This window comes from Mixophyes fleayi, chromosome 2, assembly GCF_038048845.1.
Source record: "Mixophyes fleayi isolate aMixFle1 chromosome 2, aMixFle1.hap1, whole genome shotgun sequence".
Classification (NCBI taxonomy): Eukaryota; Metazoa; Chordata; class Amphibia; order Anura; family Limnodynastidae; genus Mixophyes; species Mixophyes fleayi.
Window position 1 is genome coordinate 113,041,595 of NC_134403.1, and position 21,299 is coordinate 113,062,893.

The window sequence follows — 21,299 nt, forward strand, 5'->3', positions numbered from 1 at the left end:
ATAATTTGCCATGTACATTACTCACTTGCTGCCAGCACTGGTATTGGTAGTGCTGGGTTTCCTCTACTTCAGTGAACTGAAAAAACAAAAACAAAAATCACTTGGAGCCTACTGAATTTAAGTGAACTCTGATTGGCTGTTAAAGTTTTTAATAGAGTACAGCCAGCCAGCCAGCCAGAACTCTAACTAGGACTGGGCAGGAGGGGAGACCACTTGGAGGGGAGGGAATAAATGTTTTAGGTTAATTTGGTTAAACTTGAGGGCAGAGCGCTGTCGGTCATCTTTCTTGCTCCAGCCTCCACGTTTTTGTTTTACTTATGGCTCTGCAACCAACTTTGCAGATGGTGGATTGTGTTTTTATTCGCCCGTAACATAGAGGGGAGCATGTACACCAGCCATTTGTGTGAAAATGCAGCTTTGAAAATGTGAAAGGCTCTCAGTCCCGCAGTAAAAGTGGGCCTTGTTAGCCCTCTAGGTCCGCTGGTCTAATATGTACCTATCCAGCAACAAAACATCTCTGAATTTGTGTAATAGTGTTGACAAGCAAGTAGACCTTATTCACTTCCTGTAAGACTTACTTAAAGCAAGATGGCATTTTTGTTTAACCATTTGGCTGTATGAAGCTGGGCAGTCTCCTCTACTTAGCCTGGCTTGTTACAGATTTACTGTTCACTACATTTGAGAAACTTAGCAGACAATATGTAATGCCTCGTAATGCTGCTTGTATTACAAGCAAACATACACGCATTTTGTGGGAAGATATCATTGAACATGTATTTTCAGAAGGGACAATCCTTAAATTGTTTTGTCACACCCTAGACAACACCTGAGATGATATGAATCATAAGCAAATTATGGGCTTACTACAGATTGCCTGTATATACCGTACAATTAATCACAATTGCTATAAACATTACATGGGAAAATGTAAAGATATTTAAGAGTCTAGCAAATCCAATGTTTTTTGAACTTCATTTGTATTTTTTTTTGTCCTTATGTAATTTTGCAGTAGCTTATTTCCCTCTAAATGTGCCTGCACAATTTTAATTGTGTCTTTAGATAGAACTTGCTACACTACAGCTCCTATAGAAGATTATGCTGTTTTCACTGCAGATATTGCATTTAAACTTTGCGAACGGTGGTGTTCTATTGGCTGAAGACAAATTGCTGTTTATTGAAAAATGCCTGTCTTATGGAGCTTGCTGTAGATATTAATACACCTGCACTATTGGGGATTTTGTATACCGTGATGCACGACTTGGGGGCTTCAGAATATATTCTGTATTTTGTGTTTGTTTATTGTGAGTTTAAGTGCTTGCTAATATCACAGTAATATATTTTTGATTGTTCTGTTCTGGGACTTTATATGAGCTCTACTCTAATTGCCAAGTCTAACTTGTTATTGGTACAGCTAATTGTAGCCAATAAAATAGCATTTGATTTGCTGATTACAAAAAATGGTGGCACATTGCAGTGATTGAGTGCTTTGTTTTTCCAGCAATAAAAATGCAACTTTCTGAAGCTGTGAATCCTTCTTATTGTGACACATTATAGTCAATGGAGAATGTTTTCCCTGCCACTTGAGTCCTTCAGCTCTGAAGACTGCATGTAGCCTTCAGTAGCTATATCAGTCAGGATTGAAAACCTTTTCAGCAAGTCACAGAGGGGCTATTTTGTTAGTGAGCATATAGGACAGCCTTCTGATTTCAGTATACCTTTAGTTGTATTGAGGCTTTGTTTTAAGTTCAAGAATAGAGACGAATGTATAATTATCGGTGATGGTGTTAAAGAGCTAGATTTTTATTAATGTCAGAAATTAACACTCTTTGAACTAGAACAATAACAGAACCATTATGAAATGGAAGAGCTTTAAAAACAAACAAAAATGAAACTACATTTTATATATGTATGTATGTGCATAATATTTATATATACACATATATATATATATATATATATACACACAGTTTTGTCACATCATAACTTCATTTAACATACAGTTGTAGCATTGCCCCTTTTATTTTTGGAGCACTTGTCACCCTCTGAGTGCTTGACGAAGAAAGACCTTTCAGAGTATTTAGCAGGTGTGCACATGGTTGTAAATAGCAATCTCTCTTGTGTAGCAGAAACGACTGAATCAACAGTTCTATCTCCTAATTTGGTGGAGCTGATGTTCATATTTTAGGAGAAACTCAAAAGTATCCGTGTATTTCTGACTGGCTGTGGTGATTTCTCAGCTTTAAATAAACCCCATGGAACTGTGAGAGAAGGATAACTTAGTAGGGCAGTGATAGGTTTTTGTTTTGTTTTTTTTAAATATATTTTGAGTTTCATTTAAAAATTTGTCCTTTTGATTTTCATGGTTGAGCCCCTTTCAAGTTACACTTGTATGCTAACTGTTTTTTTAGGAAATATTTTGATCAGTGGGTGAAATAATTAAGTCTCTCTGTCCACTGAGAGTTGTAGTTCAGATGTAGTTTCATTTTATCGGTTTACCTTTATCAAATTAAGATTAACAATGATCACGTATAAGATTTGGCAAGACACCTTTCTACCAGGATTCAGTCAAAATAACATGATGTGAGGTCTTAACACCATTTGTGGGTTTTTTTTCTTGTCTTTTTTTTTTTTTCTACGCATTGTTGACAAGGAAATAAAAGGTGGTTATCAACACACCATTCATTTTTGTTATATATTTTTCCATATGTAATGCACCTTGATTTTAGATCTGATTTCGTTTGTGATTTATGTTCGATGTTTCTGCTAAGTGTACAATAACATCAAAGTTCGGTGAAAATCCTTTTTTTTGGATTGAAGTCAAAGTAAACACAATGTACTTTTCACTTTGCAATTTGTATTCTTTACATCCTCTGACATTATTGCTTGTTTCCTGTAGGTCAACATTTAGGATACAGTCCATTTAATTTTGTCCACCAGTAATACTAACTTAAGAATCCTGATCTTATTTGTCAATGTCCTTGTCTAGCCTGAGAACCAATGTTCTTGTGCTGCAAAAAGAAACATTTCACTTTTTAGAAAATGTTTATCAATGTTAAATTGCATTTATGCCCTGAAATGCTGTCAACAATCATCAATCAATTGACTTGCTGTGTCAATCCAAAATACTATAGGTTTATTTGAAAAACACCAAATATAGAAAAGCACTGTACATTATTTAATTCTTACATTTTTTTGAAGCACTCTTTACCAGAGATTGAGTGACTTCTTTATCTAAGGATCAGTGTCTGAGCTATAGTCCCAAACTGTACCCATTCTAAGCTGCCACCAAGGGTCATATCATCTAGCATTTAGATGATATGCTGCACATATTAAATCCTTTCACAACTACTTTTAATTGTGTTACAGACTGATCTAGCCGCAGTAAAACCAATTACTTCCCCTTCAATGCTTCTAATGCTCATATGTTGGAATATCTCTGACCTTTGCATGCATAACCCCAGACTTTTATGACTATCACATCAAACCAATATGCTCTTCCCCTGTAAAAATTATTTAATTGGCTCCAGAAAAAAATACCTTTACCATCAATAATTGAATTCAGCCCAGGTAAATTCAGTTGGGAAATTGGTGTGAAAGATTAGATAGTGTTTTCCTGCCTGAAAAAGGTCATGGTAGCAAGTATATGGTAGTAAATGTTTACTGCTGGACTCAGAGTAAATGTAGGCAACTACAGTTAAGTAGTTAGGTCTCATTTTTTTATATTTATTCTTAAATTTGTACAAACATTCTATTTAATACTAAAGAAATATTTTTTTTTTAAAGCAGATTCTGATACATGACCCATATTTCATGCCAACATTATTGTTGGCAAGCTAAAATGTCACACTTGGCATTTATATCAAGGAAGCTGATTTTATGGGAAGCAGGACTATCTTTTTGGTTTTCTAGTAATTGGCGTACCCCAACCACTCATGTAATATTTATTATACAGTACTTAAAAGTGCAAAGAATCCTAAACGAGTAGGCTTGTCCTTATTGACTGAGTAACACCTTAATGGTAATTGTTTTCAGTGCTCTGTGTTGGAATGTGTTGCATGGTAACAAGATATGAAACAAACCATAACACATTCCACACTCCCAGCAAGGGACTATGTAGTAATAAGTGACCTTCTAGACTAAGCTACTAACCACAGATAAATCACTAGTAATATCGGTTAATACACACTTCCTGTGAATTAGGAAAACTGGAAACAAGTTTGGGAACAATGAGCATATAGCATTTAAGCACTTTACAGGTCATCCACTCTCATGTCTTATCCTATAATTATATAGCTTCCACTGAAGGTTGGCAAATGAGATAATCCTTTAGCTTTTAAGCTGGTATGGTTACATATTTAGCCCCAGGGCTTGGAATTGCAGGCACTTCTGTATCAGGCTGCACCTTAACTGCATGCACTCTGGGCCTTGTTAAGTCGCAAGTTGACACTGGGAGAAACAACATTAGTGGTAGCCTGCCGTCAAACACTTGATTGGTAAATAGCAGCTTAATGCTTTTTAGAATTTGGGGACAAAGGTTGAAGACGGACAGAAAACTTTGTCTAGGTCAGGCTTGGCTAACCTGTGACATTCCAGGTGTTGTGAAACTACAAGCCCCAGCATGCTTTACCAATATATAGCAGCTTATTGCTGGAAGGGTATGCTGGGACTTGGTTTCACAACATCTGGCGTGCCACAGATTAGCCAAGCCTGGTCTAGGATCTTTGGTTAAGACCAGTGTTTTGACTGCATGCAGTCCTGTTTTGTCTTAGGGTTAATCTCGCTTCAGAATGTAGGGAAGCACTAGTCCTCTGTAAATTATATTTCTCCTTTTGTACCTCTGCTGTGGTGAGCTAATCATTGGCTGCTGCAGTGTGAAATATAATTACTGCATTTGGGCTATTCATAAAAGGCCACTTAGTTTTCTTCGATTGAAACCGTATCTTTATTAGTGCTGGTAGCTAAAATGGATTATATGGTCAGCTGGAGGCCTAGCTAGTTTCATGCCTGTAATGGCACTTCCTCAGAGGCATGCACAACCTAATTCCTCTAAAGAAGAGCCATTGAAGGCAGGAAACTACTTAATCATTTAGCTGACATTTTGCTATTTTTCACCATAAGACAACACTGGCTTTCCTTAATCGGCTGGAGTGCGGCTGCTATTACCTAGCTATAACACAGAAATTACATTTCAGTGTTATAGCTAGGTATAGCTACACGTTTTGTAATCAGTTTGTGGTTGTGTTGATATTATGGATTTGACTTAAGCTTATTAATTGGTTAAGGTTAGTCTGTTAGTAAAGTTTTTTTTTTTTTTGTTTTTTTTACTACATTTAAAGGCACTGTAAGTTTACCTTTTGCATGTGTTTAATGGAGAAAGTTAAAAAAGGTTACATATTAATATGATGTATAAAACCCGTCTCATTACAGACATTTTCTGGTGTTACAAAATCTGCTTGCCTATCCTTATTCACTAGTCATTCTTTTTGTATGTCATAGAATTAATTTTAACATATTTAAATTATTCAAACAGCTGATGATTGTGTCCTTCTAAATGTGTTCACTTTAGAGTGAGGTCATACTAATTATCACAAATAATGTAATTACTCAAAATGCAGAGAAATATATTTACAACACAATTGATGCTGTGATTCATGGTTCATGTTCAAAGTTCTGTTTTTAAATCACTCTGCGTCTACAAATTCTGTAAACATATTGTCTTCTACATGACACTAGTAGTGTATTCTTAAAACCAGTCTTTTGCACACTTTTTGATTATGCTAGACATATAGATCATGCAGTAAAGTGTTATGATCTTGTATTTTATTTTTTATACATCAAATACATTTCATTTTTTTTATCATTTTTTTTTTTGAGGAAACTTTTTTTTTTTTAAGTCAAGCAGCAGCCCACACAATGCATTTTTTATTTATTTTGTTATGAAACCTATTCAGGAAGGAGAGAGGGAGGGAAGCAGATCACCCAGTTGCCAGGTGGTTACCTGTATTTATGGTCAAGGTCTGTGACTTCATTTTAAGCTGAACTTGAAAGAAATACCCACCAAATCCATATGACACGGCTGCTGCTCCCTCACAGTAAAATGATCTATTCATCTTTCTGATGATGTGGGAAAAGTCTATACAATAACTGTTTTGTGTAATCGCTGAATGTTCCCACTTGATTGGACATGTCTGGATCAAGGTGTGCTGGTCCTTTGTAATCTCTTATTAATGACAGGAATTAGCAGTGCTACATCTGTCCATGCTCAATTGTTGGTTTTATGACAGTTATGTGCTAATTTTACTTTTTTTTATCTTCTGTTTTCAGACAGGAAGAGACTGAGAGAAGATTGAAAAATGTAAGTATCATATATGTTTTTTAATTTTTTTTGCTGAAGTACGTAGGTTTCACCCTTCCAGTAGTGTTCTAAAGCGATGCTCAGTTTCGTTGTAATATGTGTGTGTTGTGTTACAAAGTTCAGCAGTTGATCTTTCTGCATTGAGTTGCTTGACACTGGATTTGTCACTGCAAGGCACATGTGTATTAATAAAAGGGCACTTAATGGGGATGACCGCTATTGGGGTCTAGTTAGTGTATCACACGTCTACATTGTTGTGCTTGGTGTTCTGACTCCCTTCCCCAGAATGTCGTTGGGCTGGTTCCAGCTGCATCTGTACCTGCTTCTAGAACCTATGTATGACAGCAAGCAGGATGTGTTCAGAGGTGTCAAATGATAAGTGGCTTTATTCTCTAGCCAAGGGATATTGCTTGGTAGTATACACTGATGGTTTTCATGCAAGATTATGATGAAATAATTATTTGTGCAGATCAGTATCTACTCCTCGTTACTGGAGTCGGTGTATTATTTTTTTTTTTTTCCCCTTCAATGACCACCTCCGTACCACTTGCCCATATGTGTGTGCAATTTTTTTATGCTTTCATCTGAGTGATAATCATAGATTTGGTCTAAGTGGTGGTTGGGCCACTTGTTCAAAGACAGATATAACAAACGGGAATCGTTAAGGGCCATAAACCTATATTGAAAGCGTTTGTGGATAATTTTTCAGGTGTTTACCTTTTCTCTCTGCGTAGACATTCTAGTAGGTGATTAAACATCTTTTAGGATGTTTTTTTCCCTATTGATTTTTTTTGTTTGGTTTTCTGTCGCTATTTTAAATAACTTTTGCAGCTATAATAGAAGTCAAAGTATGTTGTACAGGAATCTTATGTCACTGTAAAAATTGTAATGTTTATCCTTGATAGGTTTTGATCACTTTATATTGGCTTGGGAGAAAAGCGCACAGTTTTCCTTATTATAATGGTCCACAGCTTAACTTGAAGGCATTTGAAGGATTGCTAGGGCAAACGCTGACCAAGGTGAGAAAATACAATGAATGTGTTTACAATGTACGCCACATTACATGACTGACTGTTAACAATGACCTGATACTTTGTAGGAATGTTCCCTTATGGGAGGGCCTCTTATCACTAAGAGGAATGTTCTAATGTATTACCAATTGTATTATTGATGTTTAGAAGAAGCATAACTTGACACCATTGACATTGACTCTAAGTGAATTGCGAGATTCATTGATTAAACAGGTTGTATATTTGTATGTATATACCCTTTTTGTATACATATAAAAGGGTACACATACATGCATATAAACGAGGTATCCTTGAAACCCAGCCAGAACTTGCATTTACTTTCTGCATGGCAGTAGGTTAGAACAGGAAGTACGCTCTCATCTGCTGCTAGGTGAGAAGGCAGTGCCAAAGTCCAATCCTCCTTGACATACTGTACTTACCTTTTTATTGTTTGGATTACAGGTACGGCTTCAGGTTTTTATATGTACTTCTATTTTTTCCACATTTTTTTAAGTCCTATTAATCTTTAAGAAAGATCACTGCAAAGTGAGGAAAAAAAGTCTATTTGTAAAGGAGACCACAGTCATCACAATTATTTGACTGCTTTAATCACCAGATTATATTGGAAATGGATTGCATTGTATAATCTGATTTGGCTTTATTAAGTTCATAAAGCTGCAAACATTTATTAAAGTAGAAGTGATTTTTGGCATTAATATTCATAATCCATAATAGTCATATTTTACAGCAATGATGTCCCCTCCTTATTTTAAGTAATGTAATTTTAATACATCTGTAAAAAGGAAGGAAATATTTATACACTTGTCTGCTAGTGATCTCCTTTAACAAATTTGTCAAGCACTGTAACTCAGTGTTACATGTGATTGTGTATTTGCTCAAAATACTTTGCAGCAGGAGTATGTAATGTGTTCTCCATAATGTAATCCAAAGCTCCCAGCATACTTTGCCAGAGCTCAGACTCTTGATACTTGTATAGTCATTTGAGGGTTCTTGTGGCAAGACTTGCTCTCTTAGGGAAGTTTTAAGAATGTACTCCCATATAAAGGTAATTTGTTACACATGTACATTGTAATCTCCATCTATATTTTATGTAAAACAAACAACAAAAAACAGGTTGGTAATAGGTGTGGCAATTTCAGTATATGAGTTATCTTTAGAAACTGCTTTAAAGTCTAAAGGTTGGGCAACATGCTTGCAGATGGCTGTACTCACGCATTTCTAATCAATTACTCATTCAATTCAATTTCATTCCTGCATACTTCAATATAAATGAGTCAATAGGTGCAGAGATTGAGGAAGGAAAAAATGTATCACAACCATCTTCCATTTGTCCTGATCAAAACTGTTTTAGGACTTTCTTATATAATGTGTGATGCAAGGCAAAATAATAAAGAATCTCAACTAGGCTATTGTTGATTTGTAAGGTGATGTTGGATAGTAAGGAAAATGGAGTATATATAAAACAAGGACATACAAAGTGGACAAAATAAATGCAGATGTGAAAACAAAAGGTAGAGGGCTCTGCTCAGGAGAGAGCTTACAGCCTAGTGGCAAAAGGGCCCAACTGAGGAAAAAAAAAAGCGAGTGTAGCTCATAGTGGAGATTGGAACAGTAGCGGGTGTATTACTTTTAGCAGAATAAATGGGAGCTTGGTGGGTATTCAAAGAGAGTTTGAAGACTGGGGGGGGGGGGGAATCATTTTCTAGACTGGTGGTGGCACAGGAGAAGTCGATGTGAGAAGAGGGCATCTTATGAGTCCCTGATCTAAGGTAGATGTAAGGGGTGGTGTAGGACAGTATTTCACGTTTGAGAAACATGGCTTATCATTCAGTGTTATTGCCATTTAATTTCATAGATAGACATGGATGTGAAGACATTTTGGGAGTCCATCCGAAGAGTCAAAGTGCTTCAGATAAGCTCCTAAATAAAGGCCATTTGGACATAGGCTTAGACAACTGTGTGTTTCATACCAAGACATATTTATTTTGCTTTGTCAAATTGCAGGCGTTGGAAGAGTCCAGTAATTTGAAGAGAAGTGGCAGAGACAGTGGTTGTGGTGATTTGTGGTACAGCGAGAAAGGAGAAAATCTCGTTCCTGTCCACAAAAGAGACGATTCCTGGGACAGCTTGGACTCCTTTGGCTCCAGGTCTTATACAAGCTTTTCCTCAGATACAACTCTTAAAGGAAGCAGTGAGGGTAAGTTTTTCAGCATAATGATTTCGCTTACATGGCCAATGTGTTTTTTACTTTTTGTTTAGGAAGTTATTTGATTTTTAAACACTTTATATCTGATGTGAACTAGGTTAATTGTGTGAGGCATTTTTATGCTTTCAATTTTTCCTTTTAAGTAATAGGATTAGTTGTGCTTAATGCACAGTTCTAATATTGATTTGAATGTGATCACAAAACTTCTGTGCAATGTCTAAAGCAGAAAGGGCCACTGCAGAAAAGCTATTCATACAATAAATGTATCTTTTGTCTTAATGGTGTGTATATTCTCCACTGCTACTGAATAACTTCTCTTAGTGGTGCAGCTTGTGTTTTGTTAAACACAAAATAGCGTCACTGCATATTGAGGTGAAAGAAAGACATTCTCCAGTGTCAAAGGAAGGACGTGAAATCTAATTGTCCATGAGCTTCCATCATCCATTTTAAACATTGACATTTTACTCAAAAAACACAAAACTTATTAGAAGATATACATAGAACATAAATGAGCTGTGGTTGTTGACACTATACATATAGATATCGATATGACATACTTCTTACAAACACATCTTTATCTTGATGAACTTGCGTGACCGTTTTTTGTTGCTGTTTGTTTTTTTGGTCAACTCAAGCATGAGTTAGAAAGTAAACAATATTACACCTCACTAATTTCCGTTATATTCAGATTTTTTTTTTTAAATCCCTTTAGCATTAGTAGGAGTAAGGACCAAATTTGTTGTTAATATACCATGTTTGCATACTCTATATATTATGTAATGTGCCGTTTTTGTGATACGTTGGCTTATCAGACGCTAAATGAAACCTTTCACAGGCATCAAGCTTTACGGTTAATTAAATACCATAAATAAGGTCTGTTGAGCCAGATAATTGCCTGGTGCAACATTAGTTTGACAAGTTATCGAGAGCAAAAAAATAAATAAAAAAATGTGTATAATATATAAACATATACGTTTATGTTGTATTAAACTTAGTCCTTCTAAAGCAATTTAAAATACTTCTGCTCTTAGGTGGGCGTGCCTCCTTAAGAACGTATCTCAACAGGCAATCTTAATAGACATGCTACATTTGTGTTATAGCTACGACGCTTTTTTCCATGTTGTAGCTTAAATCTATATTCATAAAGTTATTTTTAGCTTCAGATTCTTTTATGGCCAATGAGTTCAACAGCCTCTTAGACCTTTTTGTTTATATACATTTATAACTTACTGTTTACTAAATAAAAATTCTATAGAAAAGTGAATTACATTTATATCAAAATCCACTGCACCTAATCTGACTACACCCCACACCAAGTGATTATAAATTGTATGATTACATTCTTACTATGAATTAAGTTCTATATCATACATTTTCTTAGTCTCTTGTATGACATTTTGCAGGTGGGGAAAGTGACGCAGATTCTGAACTGACCTACAAGATGCAGGATTTAGGCAAAAATGACAAGACTTACCGTAGGAGTTCTACACTGGAGCCCAAAGCAACTGCTAATTTCAATCAGTTTCTCCCAAGTAAAACTAAACAGATAAGTTACGTTCCAGCACCGCTAAGGAAGAAGCGTGTCGATAAGAATGAGGACAATAGGAGGAGCTGGGCGAGCCCGCACTTCACAGAATCGGATGGGACGTTTTCAAGGTAGGGATGTTGACATACTGGACTGCTGTACAAATGAAAGGCAAATGTGCTAGTTTAGGTAATTCTCTCCTTGTTATCTCATTACTAAGGGTACTGATTTTCAAGAGAACATTCTGTTCACGTAAATATCCAACTTCGGTAGAGCGAGAGTCACCACAGTAACATATAGCTGCCTTAGCAAGCTAATGCTATGTCTACCACATTAGTAGATGCCTTTATCGTTAAGTGAGAGATTACATAGTAAATGTGTACTTTTTACTTTGGGCCTGTCTCACACAGCAGCTATGGTATGAGCCATTTCACAGGCTATGATTACCATGTGTGAGGTTTTATTTCATCTGCATAACGTTTTTCAAGCAGTTCAGATTCCGAAGATGCTGGGAAGTTGCCGGATTTGGTGCTTGATGATTTAGCAAAAAGGAAATTTTACATGAACAGCAAATCAGTTCCAGTTCCTTCGGGTTGTGGTCTTTGTGCTCAATCTCATATGGGCTCTCAAAAACCTTTGGAAATTTTAAAAGAGGTTATTCCAACAAGTTCACAAAGACAATGCAGGTCAGAGTCATGACATCGCTGTATCCATTGCTTATTGGAAACCTGATAAAGCCTCTTCAGTGTGTGCATTGATTCAACTAATTATTTTCGTTTTGCTTTTACAAAATTAACCATGCTGAGTAAGGAGTCTTCAGGGATTTGGTTTTCATAAAAGCAAAGCTAAACATTTGCTATATGACTGGCTTTGTTAAGAGCATGCTGGGAGTGATGTAATTTAGCATGGAGACATGGCTAACTTATTGGCTGTTTTGTACAATAGCCAAGACCAAGAAGAAGTGGATGTGAGGAAACCAGATAAAATGTCATGGCAGGGACATGTAGATGATGCCAGACTTTCTTCAGATGAAGATGATGAATCTCCGAGACAAATTCCAAATATTATCAAGGATGACCTATATATTAGAAAGGTCAACCAGCTGTCCTCGCTGTTGAAGGTCACCTCTAACACGTTGCCCCTTAATACTGCTGCGCAAGATGATGGTCAGCCTGAGAAAGTTATGTGGACCAGACCGCTTTCTCGACCTTGGTATAATGAATTTCAGGGATTCAGGTTTGTGTTCCTGTTTTCACTATATACGTATGTCGTCTTTGAGAGAAGGGAACAATATTCTGATGTGGCATAGAGGAGTGGGAAATGTGGTGTTCCTCATTTCCTTTAACAGAACAGCTTTGATTGCTCAGAAAATTGCTTAAAAGTTGGTTAGCGCACACTACCATATTCTTTGTAGGTTTGTCCCTTGTACTGGAATATAATTTTTAAAACTACGATTATAAACCATATTTTTATTGCAGCCCTTGTTTTAGCTGACCCATCTCTTTAGATCTTACTCCTTCAAGAAAAGATTAATCGGACATGAGTATTTAAACTATTGTACTACTTTGTTTGCTCTCAGTATACACAACATAGTTCAACCATTTTAGGAGCGATCATCCTGGTAAGTTTCAGTTATCAAATACTGATTACAACACTTATCTTAAATAGATTTCAGTTTCGTTCAATTTTATAGTAATTTCCAATGTTCTCCTGTAGGAACCCAAATTCTTTCAGTGCTAGAAAAAAAAATAGTCCTGTTTCCCTTTTTTGATCCAGAACACGCGGCGCTTGAAACCAAACCCTACACTCTTACAGGGTAGTATATATTCATATTGACACATGAAACTGCTGTTCAGCCTCTGCAAATTCTGTTTCTAAATAAAAAGAACTCTAGTGACTTTGCATGGATAATGAATCAAAAACAATATATTGTAATTTTGTAGGCAAATGCTGTAAGCATGAGCAGCAGAAAACAGTATATTATAATGTTTTGCTGTAAAGACCCCAAAGCCAGCAGAAATGAATTTCTCATTTTCCCAATTGTTTTTGCAATGATTGTACAGTAAGAGGCCTGGGGAGGACTGTCAGTGGACATCTGCTCTTGCATCAATCTTTAAGGGCGATGTGGAAACAAATAAGAGATGCGGTGCAGAATATGAAGCTAACCTGCACATCACTAAAGAGGAAACAAAAACAGCGGATAAATCAGAAAATCCAAGGTTACTAAAATGGCATGATCTGCATGGTTACATTTTGGTGTGTTGTGTTGAAATCCGTTCAATAAATGTATTTTTTTCTTTTCTTTACTTTTTGGATATTAGTCAGTTTTTAATACTCCAAGCCCTTCAAAAATTAACATCAGATTTGCTTTCACCTGAAAGCAGAAGAAAAATTGACCCCACGTCTGGTCCTCGACTCATACAGTGTCTGCAGACTTCATGTACACAGAAATATCCTTTGGAAAACGGCATAGGAACTCTGCCAGACCTTCAAAATGATGATTGGTTTACAAGGAAAACTGGAACATTTCACCTCAACCAAGTGGTCAACCTTGGAACACCTTTAGCACAGGTGTTGGAAATTGAGAAAGATATTGTCCTACAGTCAAAGGAAGACTCAGAACAGATCCCTGATTTGGTGAAGGATGATATGATTGTTCGAAGAGCTCAGACTGAGCCAACAGAAGTTCATTTATCAGGTGCACCAGACAAATACAATGCTGTTCCATTTCCTGATCCCTGGTCTCTTCCAGAAGAAGTACAATCTAAATTTCTTTGTTTGGTAAAAAAGTCCTCCGAATCTAGCAAGACTGATAATGAGGGAAGAGTGCTCAATGCTTCAGAGACCATGAAGAATGATGACATGTTGACAAGAAAGGTTAAATTATGTCACGCTTTGCATGATACAAAGCCACAGCATTTTACATCTGGCCCATGCAGTGAGGATGACATAAAGAAGTGGGAGTCTATAAGGGAGGCCAGCAAAATAAGTCACAAGAAACGGCAAATGGTGGAAAGGTTAGAGTCTGTGTTGCTTGCATGCAATAGTTGACGTCTGTGCATTGATGTAGTATGCATTGAGCCAGTGTTCATTCATTGTGCATGACAGACAGATGGATTATCCTGCAAAATCCCAATTGTTTTCCAGAAAAGGGATAACCGACTGTTCCGTTAAATGGTATCCGTTGTATTTTACTGGGCCACTATTGACACTGACGTAAAGATTGATGTGAAATTTAAAGCTTTCATAAAATTGGGTTTTTATACAAGTTTGCATGTTTATCAACAATCGTTTGCTTCTGTCTTGATATCGTTTATTATTGTCAGAACTTAGAATTGTTATCTTTTTCTTTCCATTAACATCTAGTAAACATGTATAGCATCCATTCTGCAGATAGAACCTTATTTCTCAGTATCTTTGTGTTTGTTAGCACCAGTAGAAGGTGATACAATATTGCATTTTCAACAAGGTTAAAAAATGTAATTCATTCATGACTACAGAAAATAGTACTGTCCAGTACTCCCCTAATCACTGTAGCAAGAGTAAAGGTTGAAGCAATAATACTTTGACTTTACCAAGAAGTATATAATTAGCAAAATATATATATATTTTCAAAATAAAAATATTTTCAGTATGGGGTCCTTACTTGTAAAAGCAAAAATTCAGCACATTCTGTATTAAATGGTACTTTAATAAATTTGACATTGTATGTCCATGTAACAAGTTATTTTTCTTAGCCTTCTCTATAGTATGTGCAAAAAGAGAAAAAAAAATTATTGTGCAAAATATTATGTAAAGAAATAATGTATAAAGTCATGTACATATGATCCTACATCTTAGGTGGTTGGTCCACCTGCGCAGTGCAATTTGAAATTCTGAAACGTTTTTTTTAATTTGTAAGATCACTTTACTTGGAGTTACAAACACAGAGATATTCTAATTTACCTGTCATTTGTTGGCAAAATGCCAAGTTTCTGTGCTTATGGATATATTTGCATTCTCCTCCCAATATTTAAATAATGGCAACAGTTGTGGAAGGAAATGCTCTAAATTTTAGAAATATACTCTTAAAAATACTAAAAGGATTTGAATAAAATGAAACATACGTGTGTGTTTGTTAACAGGTCAAGGTGTTCCATGTTTTGTGATGGTTGCAATGTATATGTACATATGTATAATAGTTTAGTCCCCCTGAAAATAAAAATGCACTTTGTGGTGTCGTTTTGTTACACTGGCAAGACTTATGCCTTTTGGTAACATAGAAAATGTACCTATCATTTTCTCTCAGATTGCGGGAGAAGCTTTCCATGGCCAGCGGGTAAGTTTGTTAGTCAAGTGTTAAATATTGTTGCTTTTATCTAGCTCTGCCCTCTTGTGTTGTCGTTTGTTTTCATTATCTACTAATTTATAGCAAGCCGTTATGACTTACCATGGGGAGGATTGCAAAAGGCGCATGCTGCTTTCAGTGCTGTGCATGGAATACTTATGGGGAAATATCTTGCCTTCACAGGAAAGGTTTCCTGGCTTAGCTTTACTTTGCTGTTTGTTTTGGCTTCAATAATAAAATGTTGCAGTAATGACTAAAATAAATAGAATGTGAAAAAAATGAGTACTCTGTGTTCAGATTGTGTCTACATTATACCTTTTTAAAGGTTTAAGGGCTTTTAAGAAGTAACTTGGTATTCAGGGGTGCCAAGAAGGGGGGGGGGGGGTCAGTACCTGGACATACTCTGGGGCTCGATAGTGGTATAGATTGTGGTGCAAATGGATGAATCTCCCAGGTGTCTAATCTGCAGCTCAAGCTTAACCACATTAAAGGCTGGATGAAGTGACTAAACAGACCACTAGATTCCTATTGGTCTGCATGGTGAAAGACCCTGAGGCTGTGCACACAGACTGGCGGGGGAAGGAGGGGGGTTGCTTGATTACGATGGACAGTCCAGATTATAGTGTGTGTGTAGTTTCCCTCATTTTTTGTTAGTTTCTTTTTTTTTCTCTAGGTATCTAGATCACTGTTCTGTCTGTTTTAGAACAGTATTCATGTACAACGCATGTAAATCTGTGATTTTATTATTTTTTTTTGTCCCCAGCAATAGCCATGTTTAGTCATTTTGACCACAGCAGGTGAAACTATCTGAAGATTTGTATTATTTTAAAAAAAATCTATTTAAATTTTGACATTCTAAAGTAAATTGTCAGTTTGAAATGAAAGTAAAATTGCAACACTGATTAATTTACAATGAGACAAGATAGTGAGTGAAGAATTTTCAGCCAAACACAATAGTTTATATTGATCTGGCCCAGCTAAAACAACACAGTACACATCATTGGTTGTTGTCTTGGTAATAGCTGACAGATTGCCACAAAGTGGCTTGTGAAACATTGAACAGCCATCAATTTGTGTCCCTTATAATTATCGCTACTCCTCGAAATGTTGATCCAAGCAATATATCTGCAGGCAAAGAGGTATATTTAATAGATACGTAAATACAGAGGTGAATAAGTTACATTTTAAAATAACACAAGTCGGTGGGATAACGAAAGCTTTATTTTTATGCTGCCATGTCTATAACTTTGACATACAACCAGTTGCTTATCACCATGTTTTATAATCTGCTGTTTTGTCAACCCAGACACATCTTTATCTTAAGTGAAAGGATAACACATTATCTCCTTGAAATTGGCCTAAAACCAATCACCCATCTAACACAAGATTAACACAAGTGTCTCCTATTTAGGAATGTACTATTGTCTCTCTGCAGTGCCAAAAAAATATAAAATATTTGCACTAAATTAAACGGATGTTTCAGTCACAATTGTTATGTGATATTAGTATCCTTACTTTAAAAAAAATAAAAATAAAATAATTCAGAAATCTCCACTTAAGACATGATCAAGTATCTGTCTGTATGCAGTCTAGATTTTTCACATTCCTTTATGGTGATCAGTGTACACCTAACATGCTCCTAGCCAAAATTATGTTGTTAAACAGGACTGTTGATTAAACCCAGCATCCTCTATTTTGTTTTATAAGCCGGAACAGTTCAAATATTGAGATAAAAGTAGTCTCATATCAAGTGCCCCTAGGTCCGATTTGAACTGCTTTGCATTCTAAACTTCTGGTGGGAATCCATCTCCATTTTGTAATGTTGAATCTTGGAGACTTCATTAAACCTTCTCCAGTCCTGAGTGGCAAACTAATTGCTGCTACTTCAACAGAATAGAATAGAGAAAGTTAGTCAGCACATTGGACTTCCATAATAAAACCTCAATTCTTTATTGTGAAAAGCTATAAAGCATGTATAAAAAAACTTCCACAGCAATAAAGCAAAAATCATCTGTAGCAAAGCTTTAAAAACAAATGCCACATATTGTTTGTACTGAGATTTCACGCGTAACATACTAACTCCGGAGCATTGCTGTGGACGTGTTGCTGACAAGCTATTATTTGATGTAAAGTCAGTCTGTCAAGGTGATTCTTACACTAGTAAATTCCTTCTTATATAGATCTATATAAATGCGTATTAAAGCCATAGTTAAATAAAATGCAAATCACTGTCCCAAACCATACCATGTATTTTTCCTTTATTTAAACACAGCACATTTAAATCAAATATGTTGTTCAAATAACATCCCAGCAGGGCCAGGATCATGAATAATATGATTGTTGGGGCATGTTTGAGCTGTCTTGTCAGGAGGGAATTACTAATGTAATAAGAAAATCTTAGATTAATCGTCTCCACTTATATAGTATATGGGAACAGGTGATTTAATTGCTGTAGCAAGATTTCCTAGTCAGAAAGTCTCACAAAGGAAATATATTTTTATATTTATTGGGGAAAATTAATCACTTTCAAGTATTCACATAGCAGCATGCTGTGTTTTCTGTGCCATTAATCTTACAAAGTAAATTTGCCTACTTTGGCAGGGCCTTAATTGTAGTAGTGAATTGTTTAACAGCAACTAATTAGTGCTACAAGTGCTTAAAGGATGGTCCAACCAACACTGAGGCGTGGGTTACCGACAAGTGAACACCACATTAGTTTGTGTTATGTGTAGTACAGAATGTTCTGCACCTCATCTTAAACAGCTATCCATTAAGAAGCTCCAGGTTTTCCAGTTTCGGCACATCACCATAGTAATTGGCTATTCATAAATCACTATATACTTTGCTGTTTTGACAAATGTTCCCAATATTATAAAAAGCCGTGGTGTGTATTGTTTGTACCAAACTTAGTGACTGCTTCAATTCTGTCAAATGCTATCTATAAAAAACATGTTTTGTTCTTAGCTTTGCCTCCTTTCTGTTTTCTGCTGACATGTATATAGGGTGATCAGTGTGCTGGTCTTGTGGGAGGCAGTGAACTGTGTAGATGGTAACTGAGGCAAGCAGGAAGCCACAGACTGGCAAAGTGGAAGGGACAGGGCATCTCAGCATCAGAATAGTGATCTGAGACCACACAGATACTGGAATTTTCTGGTGTCACACACGCCTCTATGTCCTCCATGCAACATTTCTCCAAACCAACAATACTTGGCATATAGACTTTGTCCTATTAGCCCATTTTTAAGTTGAGTATATAAATAGATCTATACATTTTATTTCCATAGGAGTAAATCGTTAGAAGACTGCACTGCAGAGGAACTTCAAAACATTCGTGAAATCCGTTTGAAAGAAATGCAAAATATAAAGAGTCAAATGCAGGAGCAGGATCAGAAGTGGCAAAATGTAAGTGTAGTGAGTATAATTTTTCTAATTCAGTGGTGGAACACGGCAAATGTATGCCACTGATTAATGCCTGCGTTCCTGTCCAATGAAAGTTTTTGTTCTGAAAGCTTGCAATTAAAATGTTTTCAGTTAGCTAATCAGGTTGATCACTTTAATTTCCCATTATCCAGCTCTTATTGCCTACAGGTACAAATCTTTGCCAGAACTAAGCTGAATGATGGTGTGTTGTATTGGATGCAACATCGATAGATATGTATAGTAATTGATCCTAGAACATAAAACTTGCTAGAACTATGTTAAAGAAGCGCAGCTGGGTGTAAACACACGTTACACAGAAAGACAAGTAGACATTTAGCAACTTTTATAAATCACAGCATAGGCAGCCTGTGCACTGTATATAGTATGTAACTTTTCTGTACTACTCAGCATGTCATGAAACTGCAGGTACACTAACAAATATAGCTTCAGTCTAATCCTCTGCTCTTGCATAAACAATATACCTTCAGGATTAAAAAAAAAAAAAAAAAAACAGGTTTCTCAACCCAAACACAAGAATTTCTTTCCCTATAATTCTTCTATAATTGTTTCATACAGGGAATCAAATATATAGACCAACCTTGGTTTAGACCAGGCCTGTCCAACCTGCGGCCCTCCAGATCTTGTGAAACTACAAGCCCCAGCATGCTTTGCCGGCAGACAACCAGTTGATAGCTGGAAGGGCATGCTGGGACTTGTAGTTTCACAACACCTGGAGGGCCGCAGGTTGGACAGGCCTGAATTTAGACTGTGGGCACAGATAATATTTAACCTCATAATCACTTTTTAGGATTTGGCAGATTGGAAAAATCGACGGAAAAGCTTCACATCAGATCTCCAGAAAAAGAAAGAAGAGCGAGAGGAAATTGAAAAGATAGCAAGTGAATTGCCTGAAAGAACTTATAAGACATTCCGAGAAATGCGCCAGGAGAGGTAGGGTTATTTGTCAGCATCCAGTATAATTAATAAGTCATTGTGTTGGTTTGTGTTTATTAAATATAGTAAGTTAAAAAACAATCATCTCCTTTTGTGGAAGAAAACTTCTGAAAAGCAATATATTGTCAATCAAGAAATACTAAGATGACTCCATGTTTTGATAACAAAGTAAAGGCGAGAATAGTGAGGTAAACAATGCTATGGTACTGTTTAAGGGCAATGTGCATGTCCCAAATAAATAAACAAACATCTCTGTGTGCTTTGCCCGCGTCTGCTCTATACACAGTGTTTTAGCAAGCAGCAAACCACTGGCAAAGAATCAAGTCTATTTCAAAAATAGCAAAATGAAAGTGTGGCCTTTGATAAGGTCTGGAGAGCATGTCAGAAAGGTCACAGCTTGCATTATAAGCAGAAGGAATGCAGTGCTATTTTATTTGCTTAAATGTATGGTATGTTCAACTGTGGCTCCAAGAATGTGCTAATCTCCTAGTCCCCGAAATATTCACCCGCTGATAGCAAACTGTATGATTTCTTGTTACTGTGCTTGTTTTACACTAGGCCATAAAAGATTAATCTTTTGTTTAAGGGAGGATAGAGAGAATGATAACTTGAACAATGATCAGCAAAGATCAGAACTGAGAAGTCTGTATTCATCAAGTGACGATGTCTTCAGTGAGCCCAGTATTCCATCCAAGCCATCACTAGAAAAGAGTTACACGATAGATGTCCCATATAAAAGGGCAACAGAGGGTACCTTGTATGCTACACAAAATTCTCACAAGAAGACAAATGATGGCGATTTAATACAACTTGAAGATGATCCTGATTCTGGTGGTGAAACAGGAACCGGACACCAGCACAGTGATACCACCTACACTATGCAAACTTCTCAGAAGGAAGAGAACACAGAGATAAAACCACCTGCTAAGACACGGGTTGAAAAAAGCTTCACTGTTGACTTGGATACGCCTTATACAACAAAGAGTACCACTTCCTATTCGATAAAGAGTTTTGCAAAGGAAGAAAACTCCTTGCCCAATAACAGAAGTAATGTGCTGATCCAACCAATTTCATCCAGTTTCTTGAATACAGAAAGCAAATCTACTCGGCTTTCTTCTTCTTCACTGCCAAGGGGATATCAGAAAACAGACGCTTCACGACTGTCATCAGTGGTTACCGCAAGACCCTTCGGTAGCCAATCAAAAGGGATCACCTCATTTAACAAATCCTATACAGTAAGAACATTTTTTATTTTTTTTGTAATTCCATCTTTTTGGTTGTTAATAATGGCAAATAGTTGTTGGATTAAGCCTAAAAGATGAAAAGCCCTATATTGAAATGTATGATATATATATATATATATATATATATATATATATATATGTGTATATATATATATATATATATATATATATATATATATATATCTCTATCTATCTATCTCTATCCCTCTGTGCAATATACAGTGATTTATGTTTTTA

At 36.2% G+C, this 21,299-nt stretch overlaps 1 protein-coding gene across 8 annotated transcripts in view; it reads left to right on the top strand.

Annotated features, from left to right (window-relative positions):
• The window catches only part of LMO7 (LIM domain 7), a 110,741-nt gene that overhangs the window by 63,253 nt on the left and 26,189 nt on the right, over positions 1-21,299 (top strand). For 5 of the 8 annotated variants that reach the window (XM_075199832.1, XM_075199833.1, XM_075199829.1 and 2 more), the window contains exons 6-17: positions 6,325-6,355; positions 7,261-7,374; positions 9,391-9,583; positions 10,996-11,248; positions 11,606-11,803; positions 12,063-12,353; positions 13,181-13,336; positions 13,439-14,134; positions 15,406-15,435; positions 18,729-18,846; positions 19,673-19,815; positions 20,405-21,053. In XM_075199832.1, coding sequence (XP_075055933.1) covers positions 6,325-6,355; positions 7,261-7,374; positions 9,391-9,583; positions 10,996-11,248; positions 11,606-11,803; positions 12,063-12,353; positions 13,181-13,336; positions 13,439-14,134; positions 15,406-15,435; positions 18,729-18,846; positions 19,673-19,815; positions 20,405-21,053 — 2,872 coding nt within the window. The remainder of the gene's footprint in view (positions 1-6,324; positions 6,356-7,260; positions 7,375-9,390; positions 9,584-10,995; positions 11,249-11,605; positions 11,804-12,062; positions 12,354-13,180; positions 13,337-13,438; positions 14,135-15,405; positions 15,436-18,728; positions 18,847-19,672; positions 19,816-20,404; positions 21,054-21,299) is intronic. The other 3 variants (XM_075199831.1, XM_075199836.1, XM_075199837.1) reach the window with 3 other exon arrangements.